Consider the following 22,159-nt stretch of genomic DNA (forward strand, 5'->3'; position numbering starts at 1 on the left):
TTGACCCCTGACTTCCGGGCAGTGTGGGAGGAGTTCCGGTTTCAAAGCTCATCCCCAGACTGATTGGTGTCTAGGGACTGTTGTCAAACAGCAGTAGGATGGCAAAGGTGACTATATCTTTTACTGTTTTAAGTTTTTTGACTAAGCTGAACAGACCAGAGCGGTGAACATATACTCATTTAGGTTTTATTTATAGATGCATCATTCGCAATCACCACAGTGTATGTGTGCGTGAAGTGAGTTTTTCATTTTCTGAAAACCAAAGTGACAATTAGAAGTAATAATGAAACACAGTTCTCGACCTTTCAGTTATGATATCTGTGTTTATCATTAAAAAAAAATGATCCCAGTACTACGTACGACTGAAAGAGATATACCTTTATCGTCCTATGCTAGAGATAATTACGCGATAGTTTTCAAGACGTTCTCCACACATTTACAACTGGGACGGTGTGTCATATGTAACATGATCGCAAAGAAGATGACGAAAAAGACAATGATGACGCCTTGAAGAAAAAAAGAAGAAACATGATAGATGAAATGATCAAGTTATCAGGTGTTATTCAAAGGCCGTTATGCCAAACATTTGTTGCTGTATTTCTACAGCATAAGCGCTTGTATCACATTTGAACATGTAATGTTGGGGATGAATTTTTTTCGTAGATGATTAAAGATAAATGAAATTTAATTGCAGCATGACTTATTAAGCTTGTGAAATTAATTTTCAGGTTCTGAAGTAGTTACTTTTATAGTTTTCGAGTTGGCTGAATTATTTTAAATGCTTCAGTTTACTGATGTAATACATTAGGTTTTATGTCACTTTAAGCTGTAGAGAAAGTAAAATGTCCTCTTCATTATCAATCACTGGAGAATACTTTGACAAAAAATATTATTTAGTAGTGATATTCATGCACTTATGATCAAGGGCTGCCTGTTTTTCTCTCTCTCTCACACATATACTCTGACACATCTGCAAGCTTCTTTTTTTGTCTCTACGCTTGGGCCTGAGATGTTTATAGATGTAAACCTTGTTTCTATGGTAGATGCTAAATATAGTAAAAATTGATTGGTGTGTTCTTCACATCTGTACAAGCATGGAAGAACAATCAATGAAGAATTTTTTTTAACCTAGTCCTGTTGTCAGTTGTGCTATTGATCTGGTGAGCCAGCATTAAAGAAATGCCTAAAAGTGTACATAAAGGGAGCTAGCAGGTGTTGCATATAATTTATCTATGCTGCTAGCAAAGTTTAATGAACTCTTCTTTAAAGTGAAATGGATGATCAGCTGGAGATAAATACTTTAATTTAATAGGGGGAAAAAAAGAGTGATGATCATTTCTTTTTAACAGTGCTTTTTGACAAATGTATAGCATTTAATTTTTTTGCTGTTAAATTTTGCTTAAGTGAAGGGAGAAATTTATGAAGTACTTTCACACTTTTAGGACAGGAAGGTCAAACAGATGCTACAAGTCAGGGTTGGAACCCTCTTTTGATTAAAACTGCTGCTTCTAGTACCATATAATGTCCCTAGTTTTTATTTGTGCTTGTTAGTAGTATTTGGCATTTCTTCATGTCATTAAATCTGTTCATAAGTATAATGCTAGAAGTGCAACACTATAATGCTGGAAGTTTTGTACTTCCTGTTAATTACAGCTTTTTTGGTGTCATACTATAAAGGCAGCAACAATAAAAATAAGCATTTAAGAATATTGTTTATTTATATTGTACCTTGCATTATGATCGAAGGCAGGATCAAATATGTAAATGCACACACATGCATGTATTTACATGTGCATTACAAGGTGTCGCAAAGAGAGAGGTTATGTCTTATGTGACTCAAGATACGCTATATTTACTCCTGGGGTGACAGACATATCCTTTAGCTTTATCCACTGTACCACCAGTTGCATAGAGCACAGGAGAGGAAGAGAGAGATATGAGAAAAGGAGACAACCAGCTACTAGAGGAATTCAGGAAAAATATGGGTCTTAAGGCCAGCCTTGAAAGTTTTGTCAGTGCACAGAGTGATGGAAACAAGGCATTGCAGATACTGAAGCCAAAGAAGGAAAAGTAGAAGTACACAGATGTGTCTTGTCTCCTAGGAGACACTTGTATGAGGTTTGCAAGACCAGAGTGGCCCACTTGGATGATAGGGCTTTAACATTTGGGGTCATACCTAAATCCACCTTGTGTTGACACTTTATACTTATTAAGGGCTTTAAGTTCTGCATTTAAAATAGCATAAACATCCTTCAGAACTGTTTAAAATTGTTCTAGTGCTGTTATTTATACTTCAATTTTGAATTATTTTTGTTTGGTCAGTTGCAGGTGTGATAGACATCTGACAACAAGAACTGAACAAAAACTAAACATCACAGAAAGACTCCTCAAAACCGTGAAGCAGAAAAATATAAAGTTTTCTTTATCTGTGTAAATCAGACACAAGGACTAAAATGGGAAAAGCACACATCATACCAGATGTGTATGCTTTGCCACAAGCTTTTCTCAGACTTTGATATTGTAATGTAATCATGGTACGATTGAATGCTGAACTGCTTCTTGGAGTTCATAATGTGGTTCCTACCCCTTGCTTCCTCATTTTATGATTGGTGCATTGGTGTGATTAAATGTGAAGCTACAGCATTAACTGTCATGTGTTGATAGCTGGTATTTACTGTAGAAGACAATGATGAGGTGATGTGCTTTTGGAATCCTGCACCATGACCATTTGTGGAAGTGCCTGCCTTAACTACTTTTGCTGTAAAGGAAAAGATTTCGGTTGACCATGCTGTGACATCATTTTGTGTAGGAAACCCCTTGCAGGATCAAGAGGGTTAAATCATTTTTGCCTGGTTTTCAAAACTTGACCTTGGAAATAACACCACAACAGATTTTCGCTCAAATGTTTGCTTTTTGTTCACCTTTTTTCTCTCAAAAAACCTCTTTCTTTAAATGTGTTTTAAAACATCTCTTTCTTCATATTTTAACTTGTTAAGAATATAAGCATTTCTTTTCCAAATTGGTTGATGCTGAGATTTATGCAAAATTGTCCTGCACTTATACAACAGAAAGTGTTTACTCAGGAGCTACTTGTTTGTGTTCATTTAGTAGACCTCAGGTGTCTGTCTGAACTTGGTTCTTGCCCATTGAAGACTTTTTGTTTTCAAAACAAGGGCTAAGTGCAATATCATGATGGCTTTACTAAAGGCATCTTAACCATTCTGTATTACTAATTGGTTTCTTAGGGTATTGCACATATATTTGTGGTATTTACACCATGTGGTGCTAAATCGTAAAACCATAAAAACTTTTAAACAATATTACTATGAAAATAAAGGCACATGTTTAATATTGATCATATTTTTTCCAAAAAGGCTTTTAAAAAATCGGCAAAATCCATGTTTTGTGTGTGACACATAAACAGTTTGACCTGATCAGATTGTTGGTGAACGTGTGTGGTGTTTTGATGTGAAGGCTTTGCATATGATTTATTTCCATCTGGAAAAGACATACACCATTAACAACAAAATCTCAGCGATGGAAAATCTGAAGCGTCATATTTTAGGCAGCAGGTCTGCTGGGATGTCGACAACTTCTGAGCCTCGCTCAGTCTTCCACATTGGCAGCTCTGAAGACACATTGAACCAAGACATGCGGGACTGTTACCAGGGCATCGAAGAGTTCCGCAGTGCCATGCGCAACTTGGATGGGGCAGGCACCCATCTTACAGAGTCCCTGGCACAGGCCTTGCGTGGAACTGACTATCAGAAGGTTGGGGAGCAGTTAGCTGGTGGCTTTCGTGAGGTGTATGGCAGCCAGCAAATGCAGCACAGTCTTGAGCAGCTGAAAGACATGGAGAGCATGCTGTTGTCTTTGGAAACCAGATGCAAAGCAGGGCAGGAGGATCCTAAACTGGTGTATGCGCAAGTAAGTGATTGTTCTTTAGTACTGAATCAGCTAGTCAGTACTATTAAAATTACTTCATTACCTGGTGCTTGTCACCATCACATTATCATTAACATACTTACTTTTTTTTTTGTACAACAGTTCAGACTTTTTACCTCATTACTTACTCTGCCTAAACAAACACAGATATGTGTAGAAAGGACACAATTTTCTCTTTAATTAGTTAATGATCCAAGTGTCATCAGCAAGAAGACTCATGTTGTGCGCATCTACATTTTACAGGTCATTTTTTTGTTGTTAAGAGATGATTTTTTTTTTCTAAACATCATATCCCTTGCAACATAGTCTGCGCAGAGCCAATAAAGTTGTCTTATTTCTGTTTGTAGTTTATGTTCAGAATCTCCATCATGGCAGCCTTACAGATTCAAAATCTTAATTGTTGTTTCAAATCAGTTTCTGAGCAATTAGAATTAGCAAGACATTTCTTTCCTGTACACAATCTGAATGTGAGAGAGAGACAAAGATAATTTGATTATTTTCATAGACCTAGACCTTAAGTAAATAGTGCTAACCCGTCATTGTATATCCTGATTGATTTAACATTGATGCAAAGTTTTTGCCGTAACTGATTGTGAAAAATTTGTCGTCTGCAATCCAGGTATAATGTCTTTTCACTGTCCTTTATGTCGTCAGGGCAACGCTTCATTGTATCTCTCCCATGTTTTCATTCCAGACAACCTGCCATATCCTCTTGTTGTTTGCGAAGCTCCAGAAACAATACTTTCAGATTTGCCATCAGAGAATGGCTGAACTCCTTAATCATTTGCTTGTCGCCAAGGACCCTGAACACTCAGCAGAGGTCACCAAGTTCATCCTGAAGCTTGGCCTGGCTGAGGAGTTATCTTCCTATGACAAAGCCATCACCAGTCTTCCCAGCTCTCCTTGGAGCAGTCCGAAGCTGCGTAAAGCATCTCAGGGGTCTCCTAAGACCCAGCGGCTCAAGATTTTCTCGTTATTTGAGCGCAAACCCTTGCCAGAAGAGTGCAGAAGTGCATTCTACATAAGCTCCACTGAAAGTGAGGAGCCAAAAGGTCTCGTGGGAATGGAGACACCATCATTGACTGCAGGCAGTCTAAATACTGTGTCAGCCATGGAAGGATCTTTGCTGGCTAGTGTTCCTCTGGTGACAATGACAGATGAGATGAATAACGTTTCTACCCCAGACATTTCTCTTGGTGAGAATTTGTGCTAGATCGTTGTAGCATTTTGACTTGTACTGTTTTCATGTATGCTTTTTAACCTTGTGGAAATGTTATTTATTTGATCTTGTTAATATTGTTATTATCGTTTTCTGTTCTTACTGAGCTCTTAGTCAATTCACAACAATTAACATTTCTAGAAGTCCTTGTCCAAACTTGAAAAATAAATTTCCTTGTATTGTCTTGGCTAAAAGGACAAAAATTTTGTTCGTGCTTTTTTTCTTTATGGGAGAGGGGTGTATCTTAACTGATAAGCCCCCTTCTTCCATTAAACACATAAGCATACGCTTCCCAAGTGCAAACACATTATGTCTAGAGCATTTGCAGCAATGCTACATTAAAGTTGTGGATATGCAAATCTAGTTTTACAATCCATGTGTTCATTACAGAATTAACTTGTGTGTAATGCTTGAACACATACAGGTTCTGCATTTTTTGGCAGTTTTATTTGTCCCTGTCTTCAAGTAAAGACTAGAGAAACTTTACAGTAAATGACAGTGAAAATAATACTTATCATCATCTTTTTCTCTGTGAAGTTTCTTCTGGTGATTGTAAGTAGAGCACATCATAAAAACTATAAGACTGTGTTCTTTTGGTGCAATTTAGTTTACTCATGCTCATTGTATCACAAAAGAAGCTGCATCAAAATACAAGACTTTGTGCTTCAGTTTTTCTGGCATCACCTTCTTGTGCCCCCTTTTTTCTTTTCAATGCCATTTTGGATATATTGATAAATATGTAGCCATGTGTATGTAGTATTAATGGTCTAGGAGTCTAACTAAAAAACTTTCTGGTAATTTGTGGTTATTTGTTTCATAATTTTTACATCATAGACTGTTTTAAATTAGTATTTATATCTTGTAAACTGTATGTTAATTTGTAATGCATGTAGAGTGAAAAAACTCTGCAATATAATATAGCGAAGAGGGTCTGAAATTTCATTAAATTAAATGCAAAAAAGGCATGATGCTTTACTTAAATAGATCATTGCATTAATATTGGTTGAATAGTGCAGGTGTTTCATTTTTCATTCTTAGGCAAGTACCCTAGAAATCAGTTGGTATCAGAAGAGGAGCTAGACAGTGTCATCAGCCTGTTGTCTGGTGTCACCTCTCTTTCACCTAGTCCTTCACCCTCTGCACCACCTACCCCCAACAGCATGCACTCCATTCCTGAGGACCCTCCACGGGTGCATTCTCCTTCCACACCCAACAGTATGCACTCTGGACCAGAGCTCCGACCTGCGCGGAGCCCCATGCAGCTGACGGTGCCAGGAATGTTCCGTATGCCTTCTCCAGCCTCCGACACCCAGCTTGAGGACCTACAGCTTCCTAAGCTTCAAGCACAAGTGAGAGGATGTTGGACATAATGATCTGAAGTATGCTTGTAGAATGTCTCATAGACAGTGGGGGTTAATTGGATTAAATTTTGCTGCCTTAAATTGATCAATGATGGCAAGAGAGGATGTCGAGTGAGAGTTTAATAGAAAGAGAAAGCTTGTGTTAGCTAGAGATGGTTTTATCATTCCAGCAAGTTCATCGGCGCTCAGAAGGCTGCCTTGACCTCTCTGGCATGGGTCGCAGCACTTGGCCTAATCAACAGCATCGAGCGAGCCTTCCCACAATGCAGCTGTTCTCTGCTCCACGGCATCATCTTGAACTATCACTTGATCCACCGGCACACCCAAGCAACATGTTTGTGCATGACCCACTAACTACTTCTCATCGACCCCCTCCGGGCTATCTGGGCATGGGTGGAGGAGGTGGCTTGGGTGTAGGTGGTTCATTGTTGACCGGGTCTCACTGGCCGCCATTTGGCCACAGCATGGAGATGAGAAATAGTGGAACCTGGCCTCTGTACCAGCCTGTGGGCATACCTTCAGGGTGAGAATGTCATTTTTAAAAAGGTTTGAAAAAGGAAAGACATTTGCAAACATTTTATGTGTATATATATACTTTTTCCATAATTATTGAACAATTTTCTGTTTCATTTGATGTGGTCCTTTTTCATTATTTCTCCTCATCTATATTTTATAAGTATCAAATGTCATCAGCCTGTTTAATGCAGTGGTGTAGAACCTTTTTTCCCTCCAAGAGCCAGATATTTTTGACACCATACAAAATTGTCTACTTAAAATTAGCCTGCTCTATTTGTAGCTCATTGCTGTAGTTTCGCCAAAATACATTTGCAACATATACAATCCTAGCCTGTCTGGCACTGCTGTCCTCTTGAGTCACTACAATCCACCTTTTTGTAAACAGTTACATGAAAACTATACTTTGCCATTATGAAAAGCATGCCAAAAAGTCTTTTTGGAGTTTGTAAAATATATATTTACAGTTAAAAAGTTCCTATTGGAGACTGTGTATACTGTATAGTAACAAAACCTTTTTTACCGAATGCACAATTTTCTGTTTTTGGTTGTGTTGTGCAGTGAAAATACATTTATGATAAAATAATAAAAATACATAATAATAATAATAATAATAATGACTATTGAGTACACACGTAATTTATTCCTGATGGAATTTTGGCATTTACAAAGTGACTACACACATGCTACAACACAGACATGTTTTGCAAAATGCACAAATAAACTCATGAACCCAAACAATTTTTTTCCAGTCAAAACTTTTTCATTTGCTCATCCTTTATAAATCCATAAAAGGATAATGTTGGACACAGTCCTCAACTGTACACTAAAACTGGTTCTCAACTGGTGGTACGCGTACCCCTAGGAGTATGGCAAGGGTTATGCAGGGGTGTGCAGTGACATAAATAAGCACACACCATTATGAAAATAAGTACTTTTATGCACAAGTGGTACCTACGGACATACTTTCACCTTTTGGGGGTACAGTCCCGAAAAAGGTTGAGAAACTCTGCACTAAGATATACAAGTCTCAACAAGTTTTCTTTTTTTTTTTTTTGTATGCATGGACGTGGTCAAAGTACGCTATGTATATCAACAGTTGCTTATCTACCCTCAGTTTGGAGTCACATACATGTATAATTCTCCAAAATCATCCATGTAGGCTGCAGGTAGCTGACTAGAAGCATACATTATCCTGACATGTACTTATATTTGACCTGTCTATCCTGTAATGGATGTTTCTTGCTTGTCCCTCAAAATTTATATTATTCATTTAATGTACATTTATGTTGCAAAGAGAAAAAGCTTATAGCTTTACTGAAATCTGTGATTGGCTTGGCGGGCCAGATGTTTCCCATCCCTGCTATAATAAGTCCCTCGTCCCTCACTCCCCATGTACAATTTTTGTCATGATCTTATGTATTTCATCCTCATCAGCTGTCATACATTTTGATGGCCTCCTGTCACTTCTTACATCATCCCAGTTTTTAAAAGAAAACAAAGAACTTTGCCACATTTAATTCTTTGGACTTTTGATGGTTGTTTGAAATATTTAAGATGTCAGTGTTTGTCTTGCTTCATACCCACTTTTAAATTTGAAAAATTTACCTTCAGATGCCTTTCAGTTTTGAATGCAGAAGCAGGAAAGTTGAAATGTTCTTATGCCTAACAGAATCCCTTTTCACAGAATGTGGACATTGATATGTTTACCTTTAGGGATCTGTCAAGCAGTAACTGGCTTGGATTTCATGAGGGGAGTGATGGAAGTGACGACTCCTCCAATGGAGACCATTTCTTTGCTGTTGGGAAAGATCTTGCACATGCCATAGATTCACGGTTAGTGATGAGAGCTATTTGAACTCTTATTAATAAGACAGCAGGAAATCTTTTTAAGTAGTAGGTGATGTATTGTGCTTTAAATTAACTTCTGTTTTTGTACCTGATGTTTTCCTTCCTGTGTATAATTTTCACTTATGTGGAAAGCTAATAGATAACAAAGTTCTCAACTTAAAAGTGGAAAAGATTTCTGTTAAGTCACCTGAATGAAATATATCAGGTCTTGTTGAAAGTCAGAAACATGAAAGAGAGGAGTAAGTGTGGAGAGATAATCAAATTTCATGCAGTGTTTTTTTATGTGCTTCATTTTTTGTTACAATCTGCAGAAATGACAGCAGTGATGATGAAAAAGATCTAATGAGAAATACAGTCACCAAAGAAATTCATGATCAGGTGAATGTCTTTTAATTGTATTGACCAATGAAGATCTGCTTTTCCAGTTGTTGCTGTTTATGTATGTATGTGTTTATATATATATATTGATATACCAGTGACATTTATAATATGAATCTTCAAAAATATGGGTTGTTGATCTTTTGTTGCTTGTTTTATGTTTATAGTGGTTGTATGTGAAAGATAAAGGGCATTGCTATAGACACAAGTAAAGAAGTGTTTAAGCTTTGGCCTATGTTTCAGCTAAGGCATACAGGCTGCACCAACACCTGGCCTCTAGTACAACATATGCCGGGTGCTAGTTCCCACTATCACCCTCCTGCTGAGTTTCCTGACTTTCTGGAGCCTCCTTCTCATCGTCCTCTTCAAATGCAGTGGAGTGACCCAATGTCTGCGCACAGCATTTGGCCTGCTTCTGCTCCTGGTTTGTACCTTTTTAATGGGATAGGGAGAGGATTTTTTTACAGTGTGGTTTGTGCTGATTTCATTGCCATCATCATCATCATGGCACATTTTAAATTAGACAGTGGAGGGAAAATTGGAGATTTCATTCACAAGGTAGCTTAGAACAAACCCAGCTCTTGTTGATTTTGTCCTCAATGTCTCTGTGTTGCAGGAATGGCACAGCAGAAAACATCACAAAGCATGCATGGTTTTGGCCATCACAGTTAGGAGACAAACATTTCTGTGCCTTCTACACTTCATGCTTTGACCCTTCTATTGCATTGTCTAGTCTTCCAAGAGGCGTAGTGCTGGTTTTGCTTCTTTTTGTTTATACAGTATATCTAGGAAGGGTGTCACGAAAAGTTAATTTTAAATGTTTTGGTAAGTCAATCACATGATTATCAGTCAATGAATTTATTATTTTCTCATGAAGTCCACATTTATATAAGTTTTTTTTCTTAGGAGTCAACAACAGCTTTAAGAAGTTCTTATTTTATCCATTGATTTCATCCTGTTTGGGACTGCTTAGAAGTTTGGTATTATATGGCAAACAAGGAAAAAAATATTGACAGGTATGTTAGATACTACCAGGTGTCTGGAACTTTGTGTTCCTGTTTGGTCTGCATGAGGGCCTGAATACAGAACTGCAAGCTTCAAAGATAAGCTATGATGCCAGATTATTATCAGGAAGGACTTCACATGTTCTGGGGAAGCTAGAGTCATTACCTATAAGAGGACAGAACTATATTTCTTAAAATATGTTTGTGTGTAAAATTTAGTCCAAATATTTTCTTCTCCAAGAAGTATCCTGCATTTTGACCAATGAAAGGCAAAGGCTTTTGGAGAATGAGATTCGGGTGAAATCATGAAGTTATAATATGCTTTGTCTTTTTCTTTTGTTTTTTTGTTTTTTTGTTTGTTTGGTTGTTTTTTTTGTTGGTGGGGAGGAGTTGAGGTAGAGACAGAGTTATGTACTTTCATGTAATTTTTGTGCAGTTTCTCAGGTATTAATGTTGCCATGTGTTTCTTGGTTTGTGATTTATAGCTGTTTTCATTATCTTATATTCTACTGTCTGTAATTAATATGTTATAAATTTAAGATAAGAAACCTTTGTCTTCAGAACTGGGTGATCAATATTTGATGAAAGACAGCTTGTAGCATGCATCTCATGTTTGCGCATATTTTATAGAAAAAGGTAATCTTAATCTTGTTTTTGGAGTTTCTTGAAATAAGCACTTGTTATGTTTTACTTCTTTGTGATCAGACATAATATTCTGTATCTTGTTATTTTTGTTGCACAAACAGACCGTTGGGTATTTTTGGGCCATGATACATCAGCTGTGTGATGAATCATGGCTGATAATTTTCAATATTTTGCGAAATGTGTACATTGATTGAGGGGTTTATCTTCACCATTTTGTCTTCAGTTGCTCTACCATGTTCTGATTTCTTTCATTGAATCGTACATTTCAGAAGTTTTTTAATGTGGAGAATTAATTGGTTTTGATGTGTTTTCTGAAACAGAATTGAACAAGTAATATTTGAGCATCCTGCATCCATTAACAGCAATAAGACTTTGAAATATTCACATTCTGAACAAACCATCACTGTCATACATTTTTTTTGGCTGGTTAGGCATTGTGTTGATAGGCAAAGAGAGGGAAATTTGAGGTTTGTTTTTAGAAAAGTGGTAAAGTGAGTTTCTTTTTTACCCTAAATTTTTGGCGCTATCACATGATGTCAGGTGCAAGACTTACCTCATGTTTTCAAGTCTGATACCTCGCTGTGTAACAGATTGCAGCTGTTTTTAATTCAGTATGGGACAGTTTAGCATAGAAAGCAAATGCTTGGCTACTGACCAAAGCATGAACATTAGCATAACTGAATTTGTAGTAGGTTTTGATTTGAATGTCTATTTCTGTCCGTTTTAATGTAAAAGCAAGCTAAAAGAATTTATTTTCAGCACCATATCGCCTTTGCCTACCTGCTAGTCTGATTTCTTATGTACTTAATAATGACTTTGTTAAAAATTGTAATTGCATTCACCATTTGCAAAATGTACCTTTTAAAAACTACATAAAAATTGGAGCATATTTATCATTATTATAGTTTGTAAACAAACTTTAAGAGAAAAATGGCTGAATAGCAAGTGATTTCTGATGTCTTAGTAATAATCTAGGGCAGTGATTCTTAACCGGGGTTCGGTGAGTCGGTCTCCGGGGTTCGGCGGAGCCTTTGCCACAGAGGTCAAGACACACCCGCAATTCGTGATGACACTAAGGAAGGGTTCGGTGAACGTGCATATGAAACTTGTGGGTTCGGTACCTCAAACAAGGTTAAGAACCACTGATCTAGGGGAAAGATAATCAATATGTCAGCAGCTGAAAAACGCTGTTCAGTTTTGTAATAAAATTAAAAGCCTTTCTGAAAAGTCTTTCCAAGGTAAATAAAAATTTTGACCTTTCAGTTTTTCCCTTATGGGTTGCAAAATGAAAAGCAATAGGTATTACCCATAAGGCATACCATGTGTGTTGATATTTTAACCTTTCTCAGCATCAACTGCCAAGTAACTGCTAAAGATAAAATTATTGTTTAGGGGTAATATTGGAAAGATTTAAATACTAGTTATTTTTGCATGAAGATATTAATTCCAGATCCTAAAGCAGCTACAGGAGGTGAAGTGCCTTTATATAATTCTGTCTTTATTTGGTGTCAGTGCCAAAACTTTTGTTTTACTCACTTTCAGTGTGGGAAGAATTTTGTTTTGAATTGGCTTTTTAATGTGAAATTTTTACCACTTGTGAAATAAAATATTGTTAGTCCTCTAGCATGCCATTTAATACTTAAATTGGATTTTTGTGTGTGTGAAAAGCACAGTGTATGTTTTTATCTGCCTTAGGCAATGTTTTCATCTTTGTCAGATATTTCAGTAACTGGAGGACTATAAAATTGTAGTCAGTTTTCATTTCTTTCTTTCAAAACTAAAAGAGACTTTATTAAAGTGCAACATATATAATGCATTACTGTTGTTAGGTGTTTTATTTTTAAAAAATTTGTCACAGTCTCTAGTAAAATAGTATTGCTGCATTGCCAGGTCCCGTTAAATATTTGCTGGCCACACATATCTTTAATTGTATTATTGCAAAGATTGCTACCAAAGATGTTTATTATTATATTAATGGTCCTCAAAATTTTTTGGCATCAAGTTGTGTCAGCAAATGTTCTGATTCTGGAATCTTTTGATTTGCTGCTCATTTTGTAAGACCTGCAGCCAGACTAATTTGAAGAAGTGTTTCTGCCACCTTTTCCTTATCTCTTTTGTTTCTTTTGCACAAAATGTCCTTTGTCTTTGCATGTCTTGCCAAATGTAACTGCTAATCCAGTAATTGGGAAGGAGGTATGTGACATGCACCTTTGATGATTAATGATTAATCTCTGAACATGTTTCCTGACATTTGCAGAACCTGCTGCCATTTGCTGAACCTGCAAAAGTCCCTTTAAAATCTATTAAATTTTGTGATCATTTCTTTCAAAATGTTATACTTAAGGAAAAAAATTGTCAGAAAATTTTTACTCAAAGGCAGAAACTTAAAAGGCTTGAGAGAAACACCATGCTGTTTTAATATATTTTTGTTTCTTAATGTATTTGTATAATTTGGTTAAAGTGCTGGCAAAATGTCTCCCGAGGAAAATAATTTGAAAGCTAAATGAATTGAATCTAAAGAACTAAAATTATGAAGTTGCTACTTTATTGCTTGCAAAATACTGAAAAATGCATGTGCCTTATATGCACAGTCTTGGTGAAATCCACCCTATTTTTATGCAGCCATAATGTGTTTTGTGCAAAGCTCATTCTGCAGTGTATGCAATTAGTTTATGCCTTTTATTTATCAACAAGAATGGTTTTAAATTTTCTGAAAAAAGAAGGCTATTGGTGCTGTCTTGTCATTGAAGTTTTATTAGTGTTTCAATCATTAGCATTCACTGCTGGAAAAGGGGAAAAAATCCATATTCAGAGGTCAAGATGTTTTTATGCATATTATGAGGAAAGATTAATTTGTGTATTGCAGGCAATACTTAGCCCATGATGGGAAGGTTTCATTTATGAAAGCTACATTTTTGTTCATTTTGTTTCATTGTAAGATATTTGCTACTAATGTGGTTGGCAGATTTTTTTTTTTTTTTTTTTTTTTTGCAATATTGAATTTGTGTGATTGGAGTTGGTTTAAGATGTCTCAGCTACCGCTTTTCTTCTGGTGGTGTCTAAATGTCAGTGTCTTGAGCAAATGAGTGACAGGTTTGTCTGCATTCCCCATTCAAGTTTTAAGCTGAGAACCTGTTTTGTGAAATACATGTTTTTCCTTATGATTGTACGCAGGTGTCCCCTAAACTATTTACCCTCTCTGTTCCTGTCTGCACTGTTCTCGCTCCTTTCTCTCCTTTTTTTTTTTTGTGGGTGGGGTGGGGGGTGAAAGGGATTATGTGATCATTTGTTCCCACTAACAAGCAAAGAAAATCGTTTGCTTTATAGTGATGGCTTTCTTCCTTCGTTTTACAGTTCTCCCATTTCATAATTTATTAGAGTAAGTGAAACAAATCTTTCAGAAAGTTTAGTTAGAGCTCCCCAAATATTTGTCAACTTTATCTACTTTGTGCACAGGGAAACAGAAATGGTGTCCATAAAGTGTTTTACTATCATTTATATGTGTACACTATTTGAACAAAGTCATAATAGTAGCATATGGTGCTGAGAGTAGAATCTGCACCACATTTAGTCCAGGATTTTGTTCTCAACTTTATTTTCTTTATGATTTCATATGAATCAGTTTTTTAAGACAAAGATGAGCAAAATATAGAGGAGGGGATTGTGATTGTGTCCTTACAGAAATAAAAAAGTAGGAACAACTATGCTAAAATAATCTGACATTTGAAACAAAATGCTCCGAGGTTGATTAGGTGTAAATCCTCTGTAAAATCTCTGATTTGGTGTTTCTCTTTTCTCTAAATCCACACTTCTGAACTGTGAATCCCATGAAGGAAAGGATTTAAATATGATGTTATTCAAGTATGGTATCTGGTGGTTGGGGATAACACCCTCAATGTCATCCTACCTGAAAGATTTCACATTTATTGCACCTTCCTCTAGCAAGATCAGATATTCCCATGGTAGGAAATGTCAGGCCAGGTTTTTCTTTCTTTCTTTCTTTTTTTTTTTTTTTTTTGCCAATATTTTTGCATAGGTAATGGGTGAGGAATATTTCTATTCCACACCTACCTTTGTGCTTAATGTCGGTAAACAGATGTGTTACATGAGAATTTTATATGTTTTCCCATGGATTTAGTATACTTCATTGTATGAGGATTGTCTAGATGATGAAAATGATTGTTTTTACAATTTTTGGGGATGAAATAAGTTTTGAAAGGTAATGGCTGGGCCAGCGATAGCACTGGAACAAGGTGTATAGTCTTTCTGGTGGATATCATTGTTTGCAATAGTTCAGTATAATATCAAACAATTTGTAAAAATATTACTTCAGTTAGGTTTCAGATGTGTCATATTTACTGAATGTTGTCACATACTAGAGATGTTGCAGTGCTTGAAAACCTTTTAATGCACATTTTAATGTTTGTGCACTGCTCCCCTTGTAACTCTGATTTGTTGTTTGACGTATTTCCACCTTCTTCCTAATCCAGATGTACATCTCACCTCCCGCCCTTCTCTTTGCATCCAACACACCATTCCGTTCTGGAGACTTATAGTTAATAATTGTGTTCAAGCAAACTGCTTGAAATAGCTGATAGCCAAAAACAGTCATTTCATGTTCAAGGATGGTGGGATCTTTGGTATTATTCTAGGGTATTGAATAGTCGGCTACTAAAGGGGGCTAGAAACGAACAGAGAGGACTAACGCAGCTGCTTCCCTTGGTTCGTTTTTGCGCTGAGCGCTTTGGCATGCAGAAGACAAGTTGGCCGTGAACCCAAAGAACTAGTCTGAGTTACAAAAAAAAAAAATCGGTCGCATGCCGCACATGGCATGAAATGCTGACAACGCCGTCATTTTCACGGTCTGAAAAATAACTGGCACTCTAGGTGTTTCTAGAAGACCCGCCCCTTGCATCCAAAACTACACCATTGGTGTGCGCTGTCTTGTACAGTTAAATGAACGATCGTATCGGTGTGTCTCTACAGCTCCCTGCCTGCTGGCACAGTATAGGGAGCCCCGTTAGTTCACGTTTCTTTGTCGCTGAAACAAAAAGACGTCTTCAGTATTTTTGGATATAAGCTCAAAAGACAAATAAATGCCACGAAAAGGCAGGACCTGCAGTCTGCTTTCATGTATTTTGTGTGTATCTGTGTGTGTGAGAACTTAAATATATATTTTTTCAAGACATAAGCTACAGGTGTGATATCGGGCTAGTTGAGTGGTGGCGTTTTTCGCCGAACCGGCACCTGAAGCAGTGGTACCAGCCAATTTTTTTTTTTTTCTGACAAGTGCTAGTTAAAAGCATTTATTCGTCCTCTGTTAAAACCTAGGTGTCTGGCGATAGAACCAGGACCAGCACATCATGAAAGGGAGTCAGGCGAGAATATCGGTCTGGGACTTGCTCTGTGACTGCTGATCTGCAAGGAAGATGAAGAAGCAGTGTTGGAACGTGGTCAAAAATGCTCAATGCCGGGGAATTCTGGGTTTTTGGTCGACTCCAAGCCTTTCTGAGTGCAGGTGCAATATTTTCAGGGAAGAAAGTGTATGCGTGAACGCCAAACTTTGACCGGATTGACTAGTGACTAGTGTTTGCTCCTTTGACCCCTATCCCACACTCCAGTCTTCTGCTAGCAACAAGAAGAGACTATAGTCGCAGCACCGTATGCTAACGTTACGCGATTTCCGTGATAAACAAAACCTACCACTTGATGAGTCACCTAATATTTGACCGTTCAACAGCCATGCAGGAATGATATAAGTATGCTGGTAATCATCACAGACACAGTGATCCAATCTTCAGTGAGACCGGGACCTCTCCTGGATTAAAGCACACACACAAGAAAAGCTGGTTGATTAGAAACAGACAATAGTTTGCGCATCAAGAACTACTCGTATCTATACAGCCATGAACTGTGTTGTCAGTAGAGAGATAGTCTCAGGGGTCTTGCTTGATATCCCCGCAGGTCGTACTAACTGAATTAAAGCGGTTGCGAGGTCATTGCGCATGTGGAAACAATGACTAATTGATTAAATTGCTTCATCTTGCTTACATAACTTAAAGGGATTATCGAATAGATTACATCACTTTATTTGCTTACATAACTTAAAGGGTTCCCATTGTTTGTAAGCTTAGTTTCGACAGGGATGCCTGTTTGGATGGAGAGCGGCAGTTGCATTCCTAAGTCGAGAAGCTAAATGTACAACCGGCCCCAGGAGTGGCGTGCTCGTTACAAAGAGAATACATACATCCGCAATACACAGTTCGGGTCCAGGAAGGGACTGACGCAATCTTTCTCAAAGATTACGGTGCCCGACAAAACATTAGACCCATGTATGCAAACAGCAATGCAATAAGGCCATAATCCTCCTCCACCGCGCCTGGACTGATAGTAATGTGAAATACCAGACAACGACTTCGTAAAAGATGACCGGGATTGTTTACCTATAGCCGATTAGGTTCAAATAAAATATTTTTGCGTTAAAAGGTGATGTCAAGAAAATGAGTCGGCCTTTTCCTATCTTTTCCACTGTCGATGGCGAGCATGTCAGTGGTACCACGAACTTTTATTACCGGACTGCTGGCAGACGATTTTTTTTTTCAATTAACTACTAAAACGTGGCATGATACTTCAAAGCTTCCGGTTTAGTCACATTCTTTGTTTAGGCTCGCCGAGACTAACAACAAGTGGCTAAGCCTTGGTCTTGGCAGACAGACAGCAATCCACCTATACACATCCATGGTGGTACACACGTACCTGCTACACGGCTGCGCAACAGCCGTCGACTGGTACACAGCATACAATGTTGCACATGATAGGAGTGGTCCTTGATCCACAGGTCTATATATGTTTTGGGGTTACTTGAACATAGATCAGCAAGTATAAACTGAACGTCGAATTGTAAGGCTGGAAAACAACGCGATCAATCTGACGCGTGGACGTAGTGCTTGTGTGCTTGTTCGCCCACAAGCTGTAGTACTACGGCCCTTTGTCTGCGACCTTGGCGCGGAGCCAAGCCAGTGCGTGCGCATTCATGTCAGCCGAGCTGCAAGGTCAGTGAACTCCAGGCCTGCGTTGCCTAGGCGATACGTACGAGCGTGACCCGGATGACCACGTGCAGAGCGAGCGACGTCAACACGAAGGGCCGACTTCCGGCTTGATGTCAAATGAGCCTCTTTTATTTTCTTTGTTTGCCTCTCCATTTTTCACTGCAAACAAACCCCAAGTTCAACTTGTTTTGCATAAGGTTACACGTTTTCGTCGTCTGTCCGCCATAACCGTTATATTCATGCTATCCGTGACTGGGAGTGTCTATTTTGTCTGCACATATTGTCGCATTATGAAGTAAACATCCGCTCCCTTGTTTGTGTAGTACAATGCCTTCCTCGAACAATGTAATCTGTACATTTAAAATTTACAAGAAAATTATTCTATTGAAATAATATTGTTCATAATTAATAGTTCATTTTCACAGTAATTGTCTTGGCAAAATGTTTTGTGACAAATTTCCCCATCCATATGTCGTCTGTACAACCGTCAAAGTTCCGACAGTTTGGACGTTCCACTCTAGAGACTACTATATATGTAATCAATAACGAAAACAGTCGGGCAGGGAGGCATGCGATAATAAGATGACTTGCTCTCAAAGATGATGTAACATTCTCTAACACCTTTAGCTGCTTTGTCCCCCCCCCCCCCCGAAGAAAACATTTCATAGCTAAAATTAGCATTTGATCGCAGAAGGGTATAAACTGTGTATTAATAAACTCGATGTTATGTGATTTATATGATTAGTTATTATTTAGATGCTATATAAATCTATTAGGATAGAAGTGGATAGACCTCCGCTGTTATTTGCAGGAAGTGTAAATGTATGCAACTCTATCCATAATAGAGGTAGAGGGCCTACTACACACGCGTTCGCTGAGTGACTCTGGGCTGCGTGGTTGACCTTCCGGTGAACTCGCTAACTATAGCTGAGTAAAGGGATGGGTCTGCAACTACTGCAAGGCCCTCGCTGACCAACCCTGCTACCAAGGTTATGGTGGTTGGGGGGAAGGTCGGTGAGTGGTGGGTCCAGCAGTGGTCAAGGCCGGGTTACTCCAGATACAGAGCGAGCACAAAGAGGGGTGGGTAGAGACCGAATGACAACAGGGGAATGTGGTTATAATGTTTTCGACGAGAGGGTAAGGCTGGGTTGCATTCTATAGCTATAGAGAAAATTATAGAAAATTCCTCTCTTGGCGTCCCATACTGCTGAGGCCAAGGGAGAGTGTATATGACACCTGTTCACTGGGTTGGCTGCTGGGGGGTTTCTCCTGTCTCCCCTTATGGTGCGAAACAGCCGCTTGGTGGAAGCACTTTGGCCAAACCAGCCCACTACACTCGGTAATTACATGCCTTCAGATTCATCTGATTAGACTATATTGTCGGATTCCGCTTCACTATCAGCAAGCGTATCATAATACGAAGAAAAGTAAAGACTTTGATAAGGAAGTGTGTTCTCTCATGGCCACATACATTGTGGAGATAATAAAGGGAACTCTCCCTCTGAGTCTTTACTAGCTCTGTTTTATTCTTGTGCAACTATCTTACTATCGTATCCATAAAGTAACCACATATGGGGACAAGATCATAATGGTTACTTTAAAAAGGCATACTTGGGACTGTCTTCTTTCAGAACAGCATTTCACTTCCCCGGACGCTGGCATCTACAACCTAATACCAGGCTTTGCCGGCTATATATAGATCCGCTGCATCGATTCCGCCTGCATCATCTTTAACCGTAAAGGTCACTATATGTACCCACCCTTTCAATTTTTGTTTTAAAGATATCCACACCACTGATCTGAAACTAGTTTGAATAGCAGTGATTTTACTGCCTGCTATGTTGTGTGCTGCTAGCAACAGCTTATGTCCCACAGCAGGTTATGTCTGCTTATCTTTCTTTTCGCAGCCGTCCGCCGACACACTGACCTACATTTAGCTGCGGTGCGTCTGCCGACCTGAACCCCAATACCCTCCGCGCGACCTCTTTGTTTAAAAAAAAAAAATCGGTGAACAATGCAGTGGTACAGGCCTGACGTGTTCACGATGTCAGATCTCCTCTCGCAGCTAAATACACCACGAATATTTCGAGAGGATAAGAAGCTTCTGATAAGATCACTGCGCATCCATGCCGAACTATTTCCCACTGTAATGCTGAGGGAAGTCTGAACACAGTTTATATAATGAGATGTCTGATTTTTCTGTGTGGTTTACAACACGGTCTCAAGAAAACTTATGTTATTCAGTAGCCTTAATACATATTCTTATAGTTATCCACCCCCCCCCCCAAAGGATTTAAAATATGTAGTAACAGTCCCTCATGAACATTTCTAAATGATTAACCAGGAAGTTTGTCCGCTTCTTGATAACATTTTAAAGTGGTCTAGCAGAAACTGCATTTGAACAACGCATGGCTTGTACATAAGGCTTGTTTTACTTAATATACTTTACATATTTTGTATGACTTTGTGAAAGAGAGATTGTGATGGGAACTTATATGATTAGATTGACCTTTATTTGAATAATATTTACAGCAGCAGATTTGATGAAAAGAAAACTGTTGTTCACGATATCATTTATGTTAGGAAGCAAACTAAGAGATGGTTCAAGTCCCAGAATAAAAATTTGTTCTGAACAAAAAAGGAAGCATGTGGATGCAAATATTGTCAACATTTCTCCCCTCCCCCCCCAAAAAAAGCCCTCATTTTTTAAAGATAACTTTCTGGGAACTTTAGGCAATGCATGTATATTTATCTACAGGCAACAGAACTAAAGCTGCTCATATAAGGACAAGAAGTCTTCCAAATATTTCAGTAGCTCAGTTTTTACTTGCCTGCCTGCATTCATGTATGCATAAATATGCATGAAATATTTAGTTAGATGAGTATAAAGTCTGTAATTAAGCATGTGTGAAAACATGAAAGACTATTAATACTATTGAGATATCCTAAATGCCAGAGAATAAAATCTAACAAAGGATTGCAAGTCTATACCTCTCTCATAAACGTGATTGCCAAGAATGAGATTGATTCTCAAATTTTTAATTTTGTATTAACTTTCTTTTCTTGATATAACAAACTCCATAACAAGCAAATAATATATACAATCATGCAAGCTGCCAATTCTTTTTCGCATGCATTGATGTCATTCATACAAAACTCACATCAACTTCATTGGAACCACAAAACAATTTGCTCATCAATGTCACACTTGTTCTAGGGCTGAAGTGGGAGTAAGGAAGTTGTTGGTACACTAACACTCCATTCATCAAAGAAAAATGATAAAAAATGAACAAATGCAAAACTGTGAAAGATTCTGCCAAATCTCAGATATTCGCTCATCCAAAGAAATACACTTGCTGTATAATTTATGGTACTACACATGAAATAGTCACTGTGTTAACAGTTGCAATGATCCAGTTTAGACAATGTTATAACTATACTAAGTTGTGTACCCGTTATGATGACAATTTGTTAAATCTTGTCCAAAGAATGTGGGCATTTCATGTTAGCTGCAACACTTATTTTACAGTTAGGTGGAAATGATATATCAATCACAGGTGTGGCTCTGCAGAGTTTTGAAAATGACAAGTACTTCACATTAAAGAAAACTCACACAGTCATATCATCGTGTTAGCCAACAATCAAACTTGCACAACTCTTCCTTGTGATTGAAGACTGTTGTAAACAAATGTCCAGCCTCAAAAGCACATTCAAACAAATAATGTCAACAGAATGCTGCCAGAAACAAACATACCATCAAAGAATAATTCATACTATCATAAACGATGATACCATAGCCTGAATCTGATAGTGATAGGCCATGATACGTCTATAGCGTAGTGAAAAATTAGACAAACCTAATTCACAGCATTCCGAATCTGTCTCAGCCAAGTCAAGAGATCTGATGAACATGAGAACAAAACCAGTGTGATGAAACGCGTTTAACATTAACTGAGTGGCAAAGTTTCGTAGTTGGCAGTGTTTCAATATAAATAGTCGCATTCACAGAAGCCATAGTATGGCCCGGTTTGAACAGGCAGTCGACACTGACGTGGATGAGTTAGCAGGCAGTGTTCGAGCTAAAGCTCGCTCAGTTTCGAGTATCGCACTGTCCCAGATATCAGGACTGCTAGATCCGGGTCATCGTCTAGCCCTGCGGGATTTTTTAACACAGCCCGGCCTATTTTACAATGT

The 22,159-nt window shown here is 38.1% G+C and overlaps 1 protein-coding gene and 1 long non-coding RNA gene across 3 annotated transcripts; both read left to right on the plus strand.

Moving 5' to 3' along the window:
• The first annotated feature begins 12 nt into the window (after positions 1 to 12).
• Positions 13 to 16,037, plus strand: LOC112576811. 2 transcript variants are annotated; one of them, XM_025259563.1, is made up of 9 exons: positions 13 to 107; positions 2,323 to 3,927; positions 4,640 to 5,141; positions 6,203 to 6,513; positions 6,696 to 7,048; positions 8,755 to 8,874; positions 9,201 to 9,267; positions 9,511 to 9,691; positions 9,884 to 16,037. In XM_025259563.1, exons 2-9 carry the CDS (start codon positions 3,484 to 3,486, stop codon positions 9,937 to 9,939), a joined length of 2,034 nt encoding a protein of 677 aa, XP_025115348.1. In that variant the 5' UTR covers positions 13 to 107; positions 2,323 to 3,483; the 3' UTR covers positions 9,940 to 16,037. The 2 variants fall into 2 exon arrangements, with proteins under 2 accessions (XP_025115348.1, XP_025115349.1); XM_025259564.1 differs by having other exon boundaries at positions 19 to 107; positions 2,329 to 3,927.
• Positions 16,038 to 18,740: 2,703 nt separating this feature from the next.
• LOC112577306 lies at positions 18,741 to 21,662 on the plus strand. Its single transcript, XR_003102038.1, has 2 exons — positions 18,741 to 19,707; positions 19,873 to 21,662. It is a non-coding gene; the product is annotated as an uncharacterized LOC112577306 (long non-coding RNA).
• The last annotated feature ends 497 nt before the right edge of the window (positions 21,663 to 22,159 follow it).

The sequence above is a fragment of the Pomacea canaliculata genome, linkage group LG12, assembly GCF_003073045.1.
Source record: "Pomacea canaliculata isolate SZHN2017 linkage group LG12, ASM307304v1, whole genome shotgun sequence".
NCBI lineage: Eukaryota > Metazoa > Mollusca > Gastropoda > Architaenioglossa > Ampullariidae > Pomacea > Pomacea canaliculata.

What these genes read in the sequence shown, in the direction of transcription:
- LOC112576811 (XM_025259563.1), top strand. Translation starts at nt 3,484, where the DNA reads ATGATTTATTTCCATCTGGAAAAGACATACACCATTAACAACAAAATC. An exon ending in CCTGTGGGCATACCTTCAGG is followed by an intron (nt 7,049 to 8,754) that starts GTGAGAATGTCA and finishes GTTTACCTTTAG; the next exon opens with GGATCTGTCAAGCAGTAACT. An exon ending in CCAAAGAAATTCATGATCAG is followed by an intron (nt 9,268 to 9,510) that starts GTGAATGTCTTT and finishes CCTATGTTTCAG; the next exon opens with CTAAGGCATACAGGCTGCAC.